The 16,203-nt window shown below is 45.1% G+C and overlaps 2 protein-coding genes across 3 annotated transcripts in view; one reads left to right on the top strand and one right to left on the bottom strand.

Moving 5' to 3' along the window:
* NUPR1 (nuclear protein 1, transcriptional regulator) overlaps positions 1 to 16,203 on the bottom strand; it is a 159,110-nt gene that overhangs the window by 79,599 nt on the left and 63,308 nt on the right. The gene's annotated exons all lie outside the window — the stretch shown is intronic.
* Positions 1 to 16,203, top strand: part of LOC146811914 (uncharacterized) — a 170,208-nt gene that overhangs the window by 113,630 nt on the left and 40,375 nt on the right. Inside the window, exons 8-10 of the mRNA XM_085618875.1 lie at positions 4,205 to 4,350; positions 4,849 to 5,020; positions 6,823 to 6,935. Coding sequence (XP_085475001.1) covers positions 4,205 to 4,350; positions 4,849 to 5,020; positions 6,823 to 6,935 — 431 coding nt within the window. The remainder of the gene's footprint in view (positions 1 to 4,204; positions 4,351 to 4,848; positions 5,021 to 6,822; positions 6,936 to 16,203) is intronic.

The raw sequence follows: 16,203 nt of genomic DNA, 5'->3' as shown, positions 1-16,203 counted from the left end.
TATCTGATGGCTATGGCCCTTTCCACACTCCTCGATGGAATCCATAACAGGAAGGGTACATTGTGATGGTCAATCGCAAGCATCTAAGTCAAATAGTGGTGCAAACCTATTCTGAGCAGGGGCCTCAAATAGTCTAGGGGCTGGTCTCAAATTTGCTCTGTGGTCCATACCCCATAGTGAAGTTCCGAGGATAAGATAATTGAGGACCTTGCTTATAAAAAAACCCCAAGTGGTAAGACCGCTATTGAGTCGTCATTAGGCCTTAATGGCCCACCCAAGATATCCAGTATTACTCTGGGAGACTGTATGTTATCAAAATTGACTATCACGCAGTCACCCTTCAGTTCCTTCCTTAGGGGGCCTACCCACAAAGTACGTCTGGCCATGATCATATGATTAAGGATATCTTCATCCCAAAATCCGGCTCCCTTTAATTTAGAATTAAGCCAGTGTCTGGTTTTGGAAAGAAGTTGCCCAGTGGATTCAAGGTGTCTATTCTGACTCTGAGGCACATTGCTCAAAATAACCACTAAGGGTGCTGCAGCCGGCGGTAGATGGAGGGATCTACTATCCATCCAAGGTCCTTGTTTACCCCTATCACCATCCGTATGAGCTTGTGAGGGGGTTCTTACCCTAATTTGGGGATTACTATTGAACCGCTTCTGCTGTCATGTGGTTGACCATTAATCTTATTAACTGCAGTCGATTTGAGCTCCACGAGGGAGCACATAGATGTTTGTGCAAATTCACCTGACGTGTTGCCCTGGTCGACCAAATTCCTAGGAGGCGAAGAAGGCCTGTTAATTATAACTGGGGGCTTGACTATGCCCTCCCCCCTTATTCTTGGATCCCTAGCAGTGATCTTAAGGGGTCTATTGTGGTCTGTGATAGAGGAATACTATCATACCTATTGTTACTAAGATTAGTAAGGGTCTGTAGAGTGGCCTGTTGGCCGTCTCTCCCCCCCCCCCCCCCCCCCCCCCCCCACCACCACCACCACATTGGACATGCATGACTGGGCTGTACCCTGTCTTAACTATTATTTTTGGGCCGTTCTGCTGCAATTTCTGGAACCGGTAGCAACTGGCTCTAATGGACCGTATCAAGAGCCAGGTAGGCTACTGAGCATTTATCAGTTAACTTTGGAAAAGGTTTTTAAAAGATGTTTTCTAAGAAATCTAGAGCCCAGTTATTATTGAAAAAACAATTTTATTAACGGTCGAAGCCGCATATAAGATCTGGGTAGCTTTGAAGGGCAAACTTGATATTGCCCAGTATTGTATGTATACTCCACTCCAGGGATCTCCTTTGTTTCCGTTAGTCCTCCATGATGAATACTGCACATTGTGGCAGAAGGCGTGTATATGGAAATTAGAGGATGTATTTTCCAATGGTCAGTTTTGTTCTTTCGTGGCTCTGCAGCCAATATATGGATTGCTGCAGCAAAATGTCTTAAAATACTTAAAAATAAGAGACTTCATTCTAAAACTGAAAACTAATTGAAGAGGGGTGAAACCCCGAAACCGGTCCTAGGATGCTTGTTTCCAGTCCAAGGAGGACCTTGCCTGGCAGTTCGGGCTGGACTGTTCCCATAGGGCACAGGGTCCAGACTGATTTGCATATGGCATGGTGAACAAAAAAACGATGGATTTAGGCACAGATCTCTGTACTGGGGTGAATGTATGATATTGTTCTGCATTCTGTCCATCAACAGTTCTTTTAGTAATTGAGATCCTAATAGTTGAAGGCGGAACTTAAATTAAAACTGTTTATAGGTTACTCATGGAGCTTAATTCAGATGATTTAGATATATAGCAAGGGAAATTGGGTAGAAGGTTGGGTCTTGCCCCAAAGGATATATGTTTTCATCAGGCTTTAATTATCGGACAGGAGATATTATGGAGTGCCAGGTTGAAAATTCAGCATTCTAACATGCTGCATAATCTTTATAATACCTCTTGGAAAATGTGTAGTTGGGGTAAAAGAACGGACTATTAATTATACACGTTGCAGAGCTGGGCAATGCAGATATCGTGTTTGTTCTTCTCGTGTGAAATCAGGAGGGCTGTGGAAACCAATTTCAATTCCTGAGCTGGATTTTAATTGCTCCGGTTAATCTTGCACCCCAACAGTGCTATTAGGCGTAGATCCTCACTGTATGAAGGATAGAGGTAAAGCGCATCTTTTTTTTCATCGCTGTTGGTGTAGCACAAATGTGCATCGCACCAGCATGGTTGGACCCAAAACTCCTCTTCTTTCGGCGGTGGATCACTAAATTTCTGACAACATTCTATCTAGAAAAGAGTTTATATCTCTGTAAAGGCAGGAGGGAAATGGCTAGAAGTGCAGATGTCTGGTTACCTGTTGCTGGATTAATGTCTTTCGGGATAGGCAGGAGTTTTAGACAAGGAGAGCTGATCACAGTATGTGAGGTATCATTGTAAGCTTAAAATTTTCAAAGCAATCCTTTATAGCAATAAATTGTATATCACAACATACATTTTGTTAATCGCTTATTACTATGTTGTGAAATAAGCATAACTGGAGTTATAAGATTCTCTAGACAATAATGCTGATTGGATGCTTATGTATTTGTAATGATTTTACCTTTCTTTCCTCATTAAAAAGAAATGCAAAACAAAAAAGGAAAACCATTGAAAAAGTGCCACATTATAGAAAACATTTGCTAACAAATTACTATTCGGATGGAAAGTGCCCCAGAATAAACAGTTGTTACTCTTGTATCTTTTTCCAAAGCGCATGATTTTGAACTGAGAGAACTGAGCTGGCGAAGGGCCTTGTGGTTACTACTCACTGCTTGACTTAGAGGTAGAATCACGTTCATGAACGTGTCTGTGTGTATATTCGAATATTTTCTTAGAAAATACCACTCTTACATTTTATTCAATTCTTCTACTGAGTAATGCCTACCTTCCATGTGTACGTGCACTTCTTTTAAGTTTGTACAAAGGGTGTACAAACATTGTTTTTATTTTCCAACTATTTGTCCAATCACAATCCACGAAATTGGCAATGATTAAGGAAATATATTAGTACAGCCAAAATATTAAGATGCTCAAGCCCTCTACATTTAAGTATTATGAAGTACATAATGGTAACAATCTATATGTAAAGAATGCAAATTATCCAAATTATGTGTTTTTTAAAGAAACTCGTCCTGTCTAAATTAAGCAATAAAAGGGTTATTTCTATAAGGAAAGAAGGTGTCCGCATAATGTGTTCCTCAGTAGAGGTTCAGAGGAAATGAGTGTCTAGAATGAAGCTTTCCACTCAGGTTAACTTTGGTACAGAAATATGCTCCCCTCAAAGTTCGAGTAGGAAGTCTGCTCTAACTAACTAGGGAACACTAATTAAGATGCAATCGGAGGTTCAAGAATATCCATGTCTCTTTTGCCGGGAGCCGGTAAACTCCGTAAATTCCCATCCTCACAAAATTAGGTACACATCTGCTTGTTATTTAGAGGTACATCTTCCTAGTATGGCGGGTTCAGGAGGCTCCTTTCACCATCATGCTGCCTGTCTGCTGACCGCTTTCCATTCTCAGGCCTCCCTGTCAGCCTAATACATAATAATAAACCTTTTCTTTAACTAACGAGGGACCCGATAACACACTTGCAGATTAAAGAAAAAGCGCATACTGACAAACTTTAAATGTGGAGTGCTCAGCTAAGGCCTAACATCAAGCTAAATTAAATAGTGTAGAAATAGAAGCACATTACAGTAATATTAATCATTTTTCAGTTGAACGATTATTGTAATGTAAATATTAACTAATGCAAACGCATTTACTCCTCATTCTACTCAGTACAACTACATGTGATTTCTTAACTAGCTCAAAAGTGTTAACGTACTACAGTTTTATTAAAGTCAAACACATGGATTAATGAATTAAGGCACACGTTGAATAGATAGGTTAGATGTAAATGCACATAAATGATGTGTGGAGTGTGGAGCCTAAAAGTATGCTTCTCCAATGTGCACACAGGCCTTGTCTGAGAGCCAACTCAAGTCACATTAATGTCTACTAATTCTCAAGTAAATTTATTTTCTCTTCCTCTTTATCTCCCACCCACCCTGATCTCCAAATTCACTCAGCCATATCAATGCTTCTCCTGTTCCTATCTGCCCCTTGTTTAGATTGTAACTGATTTGTTTTCTGGGCCTTCTGGCATTATTTTTTCAGCCCAGCCGATGTGTTAATCAGATCGATGAAGTGTGCAAAACTATCGAGAAAACGATCAACCAGACTGTGCAGAACACCCTCAATGCCCTGGAGAAGGACTGTGAACTGATTGACAGCACAGTGGAGAGGATGCTGTGGCAAGATGAGTGAGTGTAGCAGGCATGAAGTAACAGAGTTCTATAATAGCATGTGTATGCCAGAGTGTGATAGGACTGTAGCTTAGAGCTAGCTTGGATAGAGGGAGCAAAGCTATACGGACAGGCAGACTCAACACTGAGTTAATGAGTTTATCTACAATGTCATCTTTCCCAAAATACTGCTCAGTTAACCGCAGGCAAAGCAATCTTGTTTTTAATCTGGTTTTCTTTTGGATACGGTAGAGTGGAGGTCAAGTGGGATGTCTGTGGTGTAACACTTACAGACCTTCAAATGAGACCCCCTCCATGTTGTCTGTATATTGTTTTCTTTGGTCATTGAGCTGCACCTCATGCTCCGTTTCTTTGGTCTGTGAGCGAGCCTTCCTAACAGTGTACGTTTTTTATTTGGTTGGTGATTACAACAATTTATAACTGAATAGCACCTTTGAGAAGAGTTCTTTGCTAGATGTGTGCCCCTGTGTTTAATCTCTTTTTATTTTCTTCCAGTGAGACCAAAAGGTATAACCGCCGGACCTGGGTGAAGGGTCTCCTGTTTGGCCTCTTGGGACTTGTGCTGCCGTTTTTTCTCCTCATCACAGTCATCTTCGGCACCACTTCTCGTGAACTCTGGAAGGCTTTGTTGGGGGATACTGGCACTGAAACCCTGGAGATATACATAGTATGTGCATGGCATCTACATCATGGTGGGAGAAAGGGCGAGCTGTTTTTTGTTTAACTTTTAGTTGGGTATTCATATAATTTGTTATTACAGTGCCAAGAAGCGGGTTGAGTGTAGCATGAAGAGTTATGCCAAAACAATTGGTGCTCAACATTTTGTCAATCCTTTCTAAAAGCAAGGATGAACCATCATATCCAAATGCTCATTTGCACATCCTATTGATGTAAAGATGAAAAAATAATGGTGTTCAGACCAGTCAAAAGCATCCATGATTGGCTATATAATCAATCAGTGTATCAGCAAAGCAGATTCTTCAATGGAATCCTAATCTTGCCTACTTTAAAAAATAAAAAAAAGTTGTATATGGTTGTATACATATAACGAGAAAAGGAAATCTTTTCTTTCCCCTCACTTATACAACCAAACTAACTGTTAAGCTGCTCATAAAAGGGTGGGGGACAAGAAAAAAGTGGACCTTTTCTCTTCTAGCCAACATCTGTAACAATTTCAAGACCACATTCTAAAACATAGCTATTGTTAGCCAGTTAGCTACTTTGCAAATGTGACGTATTTCGATACAGTCTAAATTTGCGAATCAATGTCATTTCTCAGGGGTGTAGAAATGTGGATGAACCAACTTCCAAATTTTTACTTCAATATTTACCTGTTTATGGCTATGCAATTTGCCATACGTTCTGTAAAGCATGATCTACTTTCTCTGTAAGTACCCTCAGTGCAACCCTATCTCCTTTTCCCCCCCACTGATAGCAGCATCCATCATATTTGATTGATTGAGAACTTGGTGACATCTAAACATGTTCTCACTGAATTTCTTGAAGAGAAACTCCGCATTTGTAATTGCTTTAAGTGCATCCGAAAGTGGATTTGCCCCTGGAAAAACTGATGTCTGCCTTTGTATGATCTCCTGTAGCTCTTCCCTATAGCATGCAACTAATTTAGTAGATGTTAACATTTCCAGCAGGCGTTAGCCCAGGCCATAAATTAGTCCGAGAATCCCGAAAAGATAATAGCGTTATTTAACAAGAAGCACAGCATGTTTGTCAAAATTTGTGTAACCAAGGTAATGTAGATCTTGGTTTAGTGGCCAATAATTTTCCTAATTGCTGGTTTAATTAATTGGTAACTGTAACTGACGGACAAAAAATAAGATTATAATTTGTTATTCAGATTATAAAATGAATTGCCTTTGATGTACTGTTTGCTTCACGCTGACGGATTGGGCTGTACTAGCTCCCCTATAATCTACTCGTATCACAAGGCTGTAAGCCGTTACATTCCAGTCCCTCCCAGTAGCCCATGACATGGTTGACTTTACTAAGAGTTTTTGGTGTAATTGTGTTACAAGTACAACTTGAAAAGACATTGGCTGGTATGTTGTATTCCTATTTGGATCTCTTGGTAATGTGATCTAAATATATGTAATGATTCAGGCAGATTCTCCAGTGTCTGCCCAACTCTGGGTAGTGTTTGTTCTACTTGTATAGGAATTTGGGTTCCTAGTTAGTGTTTCACTATGATTGACGGGCATTAAATTAATGAGGATAGAAGCTCTCGTTAAGTAGTATTTGAAATGGGTATATACAGTGTTTATGGAAGCTGAATGTTATTCTCCAGTGGAGATGTTGCATGCTGGCATAAAATTGGAGACAATTTCTTTAAGCAGCAAAGCAAGGAGAGGTGTTCCAACTCAGTTAGCGCTTGAATTAGTTCCTTTTAAAGAGTGTTAAAGCAGCGAGGTTTTATAGCCTTGATGAAACGTGTAACACTCTTCTGTCTTTCAGAGCCCATTGGCAGCATTGTGGAACTTAATTCCTGAGGAGCAAACACTCTACGTCTTCCTGGGTCTCCTCTTCCTATCCCTGACCCTGCTGCTCCTGGCCAGATTCTATTTCAGGTGAAGTGCAAAATCCTTTAAGCATCGTATGTTGGAAGTGAATGCTATATAAGCACTGTACTGCTTGATGCAAGTCAAATGACGCGTCCCCACCAAAATTGGGACCTGAAAAACTGTTTTTTTTAGCACAGAAAGGAAGTATCCACAGTATCTTTTTAAGCCACTTCATGATAGCAAAGCATGAGGTGGCAACGTTGGCTGCCTGGGGCTGTATTGACAGTGTATAGTCTAGCTAAAAACTGAGGTTCTTCACCTTGTTGGTAGGTACAGGAAGAACCCCCAGCGAGACCGGACAATGCTGAGGTCCTCAAAGCTGAGGATTCCTGCCCAGTACCATAACCTATTTTCTATTCAAACAGCATTTTCTCTAACTTTGAGTATTGTTGGTGTTATGGCAGGGGGAGAGGGGGTTGTGCATCTTCCTCATGGGAATCCTAGAGTCACTTCTGAGATGTGGGTGCATGCCAGGGTTATTCAGATTGTACTTTTCAGGGATGTGTTACTGTTCAAGGATCTGTAGTAATTTTCCACTGTGATGCAGCTAGCTGCCAGTGGTTGTCTCCAACGTTCTCTTGCGTGGCCTAGATGTGTTCAACCACTTAAACCTTACCACAGGCTTGTCATAACATGCGTTATTTTCTAATACAAGATCTCATTTTTTTTTTACATAGCCTTCTGAATAGCGCATCCAATCTGGTTTGTTCTGAATAGCGCATCCAATCTGGTTTGTTCAACAGTTACACTTGCCTGCATCCTCATCAATGTAATAGCATGCATATTCTAATCCCTTGCTGCATTCTGTCTGAAAGCAATCATACCGATTAGCCTGTTGCAGTCTTACTCCCTCTTAGTAATGAAGTGGCATGACATTAAATATATTGGATCCAACAAAGTAAAATGTTGTCTTATTTAAGGTGAAGAGCATTACAGTAGGCAAGACCTGATTAGTGCTGCGATAGATGAGTGCCGGCTTCCTCAGTAGGATGAGGTAAAGTGAGTCGTATTCACTTTATCTGATTTGAACAACTAGAAATTATGGCGGTCACTTTTTTTAGCTGTAGAACTGCTTTCATCAGACTTCTGATGTTCTTCACCATCATAGTAGGCACATCGCCAAATGTCCGAGCTCCGTTCCACTGTCAGAATCTGTTTTCTCAGATTCGACTTTGCCCAATTTTCCCCATCCTGTCTTGGAGTCTCCCGAAGGTGTTTTGTCAGGTCGAAGGATCCTCGAACAGTAGCTCACAGAAGCTCACCTTCTTGCAGCTCTGTGTCTGATTGGATACTTCACAGAGTATCAAAGTGGCTAGATGAAAGGAAGAGATTTTAGGGAGGGTACTTTGGAAAAGCTGATCTGTAATGGAGGAAGGCACAATAAGTCATTTAAAGTTTGAGAAAACCGCAAATGATTGCAGTTATAAGATTCTTAGGATAACCGTAAAATATTGCCAATCGGGATTTATCTGTATAGAATTTGTGTAAGAATCTTAGTTCTATGTCACTCGTGGCTGGTGAATAAAACTGGAATTGATTATCCGAGAATCAAGGCTTATGTCTGTATTACCTTCAGGCAAGGAGAACCTTTGAAGAGCCTTGTTGCAAATACTCTTGTTTTTGTTAAGCAAAATGTACTAATAAATCTCCACAACACGGTGTTAACTCATACCTAAATTCTTGTTGCACTTGCACTTAAGTTTTTACTCTTTGAAATATCCACTTTTAATCAGGGTTCTTTGTTTTGAATTGCCCGTCATTCATTGTTTAAATCAAGGTATGCACAATTCTCAACAGTTCTGTCAAGTTCTTGGCAAATTTCTCTATTCATCTTACTTTGTAACCTTTAAACAAAATGTGTTTCCTACCTGTTGGTAGAAGTACATCTGCGTCTTCTATCTCAAAGCAAATTCTGAAGTGCAACTCTCAGTCGCTCTCAACTGCAATGCTGCTCATCTCTGATCTCCGCTAACTAGCCATAGTCCTCCAGAAACTCCTTCAAAAATAGGGGCAAATTGGTGGGCGCCTGCTGCATTTATAGACAAACTAGATACACATTTTATACACAAGATGGCCGCCGAACCTTCACGTAGTCATGTGAGAATTGCCAAATATCACAGGATTTCAGCTGTAACGGCCATCTTTGACTAGTTTTTTGTTAATGGTGGCTATTTTGAAGTAGTATTTGGCAATAGCAGCCGTTTTTAACAAGTGTTTTGCCAGCAAAACCACCCCTGACCGCTCCTCTACATCACTATAACATCTATTGGTGGTAACAAGCTTTAAGTGTCTGTATCTCAAATGGCCAGTAACATTGATTTTCTGCTGTCACAGGTATCCATGGGCCTGAGGGCTCCCAGTTGAACCCAAGGTTTACGGACTTCCATCTAGTAACTACACTTGGGGACTAGCCACAGTTTTAAACAGTTACATCTCTAAAATGGTATCTGCTGCAAAGATGATAGAAACTGGGATGGCTGAGTCAAGCAAATGGAACCTGACCCCATGTCTGGTGTATGAACAGTGAGATCTCTGGGTCTGGCACCTAGGACTCAAAAAGGGCAGCAACAGGCCCTGTACGAATATTAAGTGATGCGGGGAAAAAGTTAGGCTCACCATCGATGCAGGAAAAACTGGTTAAACTTGCCATCAATGATGTAGTAAAACAGCTCTGCAGCTCCTCAACCCAGGTGATACATATATTTCTTTGTCTGAGAGACCTACTGACCTACAAGAAGTTGTGCCTTCTACATGGTATTGGTTAGATGAGTCACCCTCCAGACAGATTTTTAGTCAGCTGGGCCTTTTGTAGATCTTTCAGCAGTCCAGGGCAGCATCTCTTCTCGCTGGGCATTCCTTCTGTACACCTCTCAACGCTTACAGCAGGAAAGCATTCCATGATTCCAGGCTGATCCCCAGCCTTTAGGACGCTTCCCGCAGAAGTTCTGTAACTAGCAATGTGTTTATGCAATAGTGTTGTCAATGGGATTTTCTCTAGGTCCGTGTTGAAGTTACTTGTTTGCCGGGGCTGTAGCTATCCACCTTCTTTAGTCAGTGGCAAAAGCCAGAGCCTGCGGCTTTCAAAATTCATGTTCTTCAGTCAGTTTGTTTTTACTGATTTCTTGAGCTCGGTCTACTAGGTCAGACCATTTTTAGCTGAGAAGTCTTGCAAAACCCAACAGGTTTTCTGCATTTGCTGTATTGGGGTTAAAACAAAAACTGTGTACCCACTATGGATTTATAAAACTGCTGTAGTTTAAGGCTTTATGTCGACTTACTACAAAGTATATATAAAAGCAATGCTTTTAGTTTAAGCAGTTTTCTAAGTTGATAAGCTTTGATGTTCCTGTAGTCCAAGGGTTTTCATTTATTCCCCCCAGAGTACTAGCTTCAGGGTTTATTTCTGAGCTTCTCTTGCTTTTGTAGAGGCCGGATGAGAGCTGACTGTGTCCAGACACCAACAATGAGTTCTACTCTCCAGTGTCGTATAGGACTGTGCACCATTGTCTGTTTCTAGAGTTTATTAGGCTTGGACATCTACGACAGGCCTTTGGATGAGCTAACACTGTGTGGTCATCAAACTATCAAGTATGATGGATCAATCATACAATTCACATCTGTCTTGGAGAGTTTAAGGTGGTATTGCATTGCATATTGTAATCTGGTTTATGAAATCGGACTTGTCAAATTTCTGTTTATCAAGCTTGGAAGTATAATATATTCAAACCTGCAGTGAATGACTCCACCTAGAAGACGGGAAAATGGCTTATTTTCAGTGACTTAATTCACCTTACTGACATACATGGAGCACACAGCTACACAACTGCCTATAGTGCCCCATGAAAAGGAAAAGCTGAGAGGAATACTTAGATATAAAAGTAAAAATGTGCAAATCTCTTGAAAGCCAGTTCCACACAACCGTTTCATTCTTTTCAGTGACTTATTCCACCCTACTGACATGCATGTAACACAAAGCCACCCTTGACCCTGTTTTCAGGGTAGGCTGCTCCCCACGCCGCACAGCACCACCAGTGTGTTGGTGTGTCCCAGCCCGCCACTGCCGCAAGTTCGCCGCTGCTCTTGGTGTCATTATTGTTCCCCCTGTATTTTCTGTCTTGCATGCTCCACTGTGCCCCCTGTAATTTCAGTTTTAATTGTTTACCTGCTCCTGTTATTGCCTTTTTCTGTACTTAACTGTATTATGTTATTTATGCCTTATTTCACTGTTTTCTCTGCTGCGCTCGTATTCCCGCCGCTTTCTCCCCTGAGGCCCGCCCCCCTCAGTGCCCATTCGCCACCCCGCTCCCAGCTGCTCCTCCCTCCCACCTCCCCTTATATGGCGGCCGCTGGCGCCCCGAAGGCAAGCCCGTCCGCGCCCAGCGCCATAACCCCTGGCCCCCGCGAACACCACGACACCCGACACTGCTACGACTCCAGCACCCTCCACGCACTCAGTGCCGGATGATCACGCACCTGCTGCCTGGCCGCCCCGAAACGCACCCAAGGACCCTTCTCCTGCTGGAGCTGCAGCTTCACCAGCATCCGGCCCGCCAACCCACCAACCAGGAAGGAACCAAACTACCTCAGTTGCATCCTTCTCAACACCCGATCCGCCCACAGACACGCCGTCGAACTCTGGGACCTACTCGACTCAACCACCCCAGACGTCGCCTTCCTGACGGAGACCCCCCTCCTCGGCGCCATAGCCATCCCGGATGGCTACAAGATCACCCGCAGGGACCGCACCAACGGAGTAGGAGGAGGAATCGCCATCGTCCACAGGAACACTCTAAGAATCTCGACCAACACCGACGACACCCTCCGCACTGCCGAACACCTGCACTTCCAGATCCACACCGACCCCAACACCACCCTCAGAGAAAGCCTTGTCTACAGACCCCCCCCGGACTCCATCGCCAACTTCGTCAGCACACACGCCCTCACCTCCACAGACTACATCCTCCTCGGAGACCTGAACTTCCACCTCGAGAACAACAACTACTCCACCACCCTGATCGACAACCTCGCCAACCTCGGACTCAGACAACTCGTCACAACACCCACCCACTCCGCCGGCCACACGCTCGACCCCATCTTCTCCGCAAGCCCCCACATCTCCTTCAACCACACCACCGAACTCTACTGGACCGACCATCGCTGCATCCACTTCACCTTCCGGAAGCCCACCACGCACCACCGCACCGCCTCACCGCTCCTGGAACAAAGTCACCGAAGACTACCTAACCACCACCCTCGCCCAGAGCCCACCCACCGACCCAGACACCGCCGCCCGCAACCTCAGACAGTGGATTGACTACTGGGCTAACGCCCTCGCCCCGTTCAAGAAACCTTCCAACAGCCAAACCAACAAGAAAGCCAGCTGGTTCACTGAATACCTCCAGGCCTCCAAGCAAACCTGCCGAAAGCTAGAGAAGAACTGGCTCCATGAACAAACACCGGACAGCTACGCAGCCCACAAGAACGCCACCCGCAGACACCATCAGATCCGCCAAAAGGGCCTTCAAAGACCGCCTAGACAACAACACACACCACAGCAAAGAACTCTTCAACATCGTTAAGGAACTCTCCAACCCCAGGTCCAACACCGACATCCCACCTTCGCAAGACCTGTGCGACTCGCTGGCCACCTTCTTCCATCGCAGACATCCACGACCGCTTCAGCGCCACGACCACCCTGACAACCACTGAGACCTCCGCCCCCACGACCACCATCCGCACCAACTGCCTGCTCTCCTGGACCAACACAAGTGACGACACCATCAAGATCATGAACACCATCCACTCCGGATCTCCGTCAGACCCATGGCCACACCACATCTTCAACAAAGCCAGCACCGCCATCGCACCCCATCTCCGGAAAGCCATCAACATCTCCTTCGAGACAGCAACCTTCCTGGAGAGCTGGAAGCACACCGAGATCCACGCCTTACTCAAGAAACCCAAGGCGGACCCGAAGGACCTCAAGAACTTCCGGCCCATCTCCCTGCTCCCGTTCCCGGCGAAGGTCATCGAGAAGACAGTCAACAAACAACTGACCCGCTACCTCGAGGAGAACAGCATCCTGGACCCATCCCAGTCCGGGTTCCACAGCAACCACGGCACCGAAACTGCCCTCATCGCTGCCACCGATGACATCAGGGCCCTGTTAGACAACGGAGAAACCACGGCCCTCATCCTCCTGGACCTATCAGCTGCCTTCGACAAGGTCTTCCACCGCACACTACGCACACGCCTCCACGACGCCGGGAACCAAGAGAAGGCCATGGACTGGACCACCTCCTTCCTCTCCGGCAGAACACAGAGCGTCCGCCTTCCCCCCCCCCCCCCCCCCCCCCCTTCTGCTCCGAAGCCACCAAGATAATCTGCGGCGTACCCCAGGGCTCATCCCAACGCTGTTTAACATCTACATGGCACCGCTCGCCCACGTCGCTGACTGCATGACCTCAACATCATCTCCTACGCTGATGACACCCAGCTGATCCTCTCCCTCACCAAGGACACCCGCACCGCCAAAACCAACCTCCATGAAGAAATGAAGGCCGTCGCCGAATGGATGAGGAACAGCCGACTGAAGCTGAACTCTGACAAGACGGAGGTCCTCATCCTCCGATCCACCCCTTCAGCCTGGGACGACTCCTTGTGGCCGACCGCACTGGAAACCGCTCCAACGCCCACCGACCACGCACACAACCTAGGGGTCATCCTCGACTCCACCCTCTCCATGACTAAGCAGGTCAACGCCGTCTCTTTCTCCTGCTTCAACACCCTCCGCATGCTCCGCAAGAGGATCCCCACCAAAACAAGATCGGTCACCCAGGCCCTCGTCAGAAGCAGGCTCGACTACGGAAACGCCCTCTACGCAGGATCCTCGGCTAAACTCCTGAAACGGCTTCAACGCATCCAGAACACCTCTGCACGCCTGATCCTCGACATCCCTCGCCGCAGCCACATCACACCCCACCTGAGAGACCTGCACTGGCTCCCCGTCAACAAGAGGATAACCTTCAAGATCCTCACCCACGCACACAGGGCACTCCACAACACCGAACCAGCGTACCTCAACAGACGACTCTGCTCCTACACACCCGCCAGCTCCGCTCCGCCGACCTCGCCCTTGCCACAGTCCCCCCGCATCCAAAGAGCGACCTCCGGCAGCAGATTGTTCTCCGACCTCACCGCCAAGACCTGGAACACCCTCCCCATCCACCTACGGCAGACCCAATACCTGCTGACCTTCAGAAGACTCCTCAAGACCTGGATCTTCGAGCAGTAGCAGCACTCCTCACCCTCCAGCGCCTTGAGACTCTCACGGGTAAGTAGTGTGCTTTACAAATGTATTGATTGATTGATTAATTGATTGATAGTAGGATATATTGCCACATGAAAAGTGAAGGCGGAGAGGAACAGCTGGAAATAGACATACAAATCTTATGAAAGCCAGTTCCATATAACCTCTGCATTATTTTCTCCTGAAGCTGATACATCCCTGGTCCACCCAGACCAGGCCATCAGTTAAAATAAAAGAGGCACATAAATAATATCTTGAGTCAACCATTTTTGCAACACAGGCTGTCCAGCCATTTCTCGCGATTGCAGCTTGAGAAAAAGTATATTTCTTCCCCTGGTATTCCATTGTACATTCTAAAAGGAAAGTGATGATGGCCATAATACTATTTGCATTTGGTCTCCAATAAAGCCTTCTTTCCAGACCACTTATATGGGCTCTGTTCCTGAAAAGGCTGTAGACTGCCCTTTCCTAGCATCACCTTCTTTCTGATTATATCTTTATAAAGGATACTTCTAACTGCAGATTCTCCACCTTGTGAATATTACCCTAGCATCAGTTAAGTCTAAGAAAAAGCATGAAAAGTCGAAGCAGGAATCAGTCCCTTCCCAGCACTCTGTTTCAGAGGGCATCGCTATAGCTCTTGGTCTCACTCCTTATCTCCAACAGAGCAAATTCAGAGTCTGATCCTGGCATACCCCCATCTGCGTTGTCAGAGCAAGTTGAGGCCATGTTGCCCATTTTCTGCACTTTAGCTGCTCCCTTTGGTGTGGCATTGAGCCTAGAGGATCAGCAGGTTTTTTCGGACTTCCACTGGCAGGTCCATCCTTGGTGCCATCTGTACCTCTTGCGCCTATATATGTGTTTCAGACCTTACTCCAATGCCGATTTTGGTCCTTGCATCAACCCCTGTGCTGCTTCCCTTCACGTCAACGACCAAGGAGGAAGGGTAGCCCATCATGCTATCCAGCTCTGAGCAGAATCTACCACAACTGAGATTGCGCCGGCTCTGACAGGCATGCAGCCTATTTGCAATCCTTCATATTCCAATACTTTGTTCTTACCACGTGGGTGGGTCCAAACTCTACAGAATCGTTTTGACCCAGACTCATACAATTGCGATGAAGGAGAGAACTGTGATCCCCAATATGTTGAGGAAAAGGGGTATGAAGGACTTGAGATGCCACTGGTCTGAATACCTCTCCGGACTCTGGCCATGTCTTACACGGGTCCTCCCAATGATGAAAATTCCACCTTTGTAGTTAGGCGAAGGGCTACAGAAGTTCTAGACTTACAGCTACCCGCTATGGAGTTGAGACTGTGTGAACTGAGGTACTTCCACCAGGTCAGGCCCCTACAGAGCTCCTGTTACCACATAATGAGGTACCTTTGGGTATGTGGATCGAAGCCATGTTCAAGTACAGCTGTTAATAGGTAGGCCGCTCAACTCCATTGTCCTGCTCCAGGCAACCTAGCTTTTCCTACACACCATCTGACCCCAGAAAGCTTAGTGATATAGGCATCCACAATCAAAGTAATTCAAAATGATTTTCCTTCAGCTCTGTCTGATCATCAATCTAGAAGAATAGAGCCGTTTGAATAATGGATTTTCTAGTCTGAGCCTTAAGATACATTGGGCGTCCCCTACACAGGCTATTCAAGACAGTCACACAAAATTTGTCAGATGGTCCAGTGTGAACTGGAACAAAATGGTTACTTACCAGTAGGAGTCGTTTTGCAGCTTGAAGAATTTTCTTGATTCACATGCTTTGCATTATTCCACCATCTAGTGGTTGGGTCCGGAGTAGTCTTTTTTTTTTTGTTGTTGTTGTTGTTTTCTTGTTTTGGGCATTGTCGACCACCATTTGGTGCCAGGTACGGGAAACAACCTTAACGCGGTTGTTACATCGTGTTCCGTAACAACGCGGTCGTTACAACAACCGGTTAGAACGCAATGCAATTACATCG

Source organism: Triturus cristatus, chromosome 7 (genome assembly GCF_964204655.1).
Source record: "Triturus cristatus chromosome 7, aTriCri1.1, whole genome shotgun sequence".
NCBI lineage: Eukaryota > Metazoa > Chordata > Amphibia > Caudata > Salamandridae > Triturus > Triturus cristatus.
The sequence above is the reverse complement of the archived record's forward strand: the minus strand, read 5'-3'. Positions and strand labels throughout refer to the sequence as shown.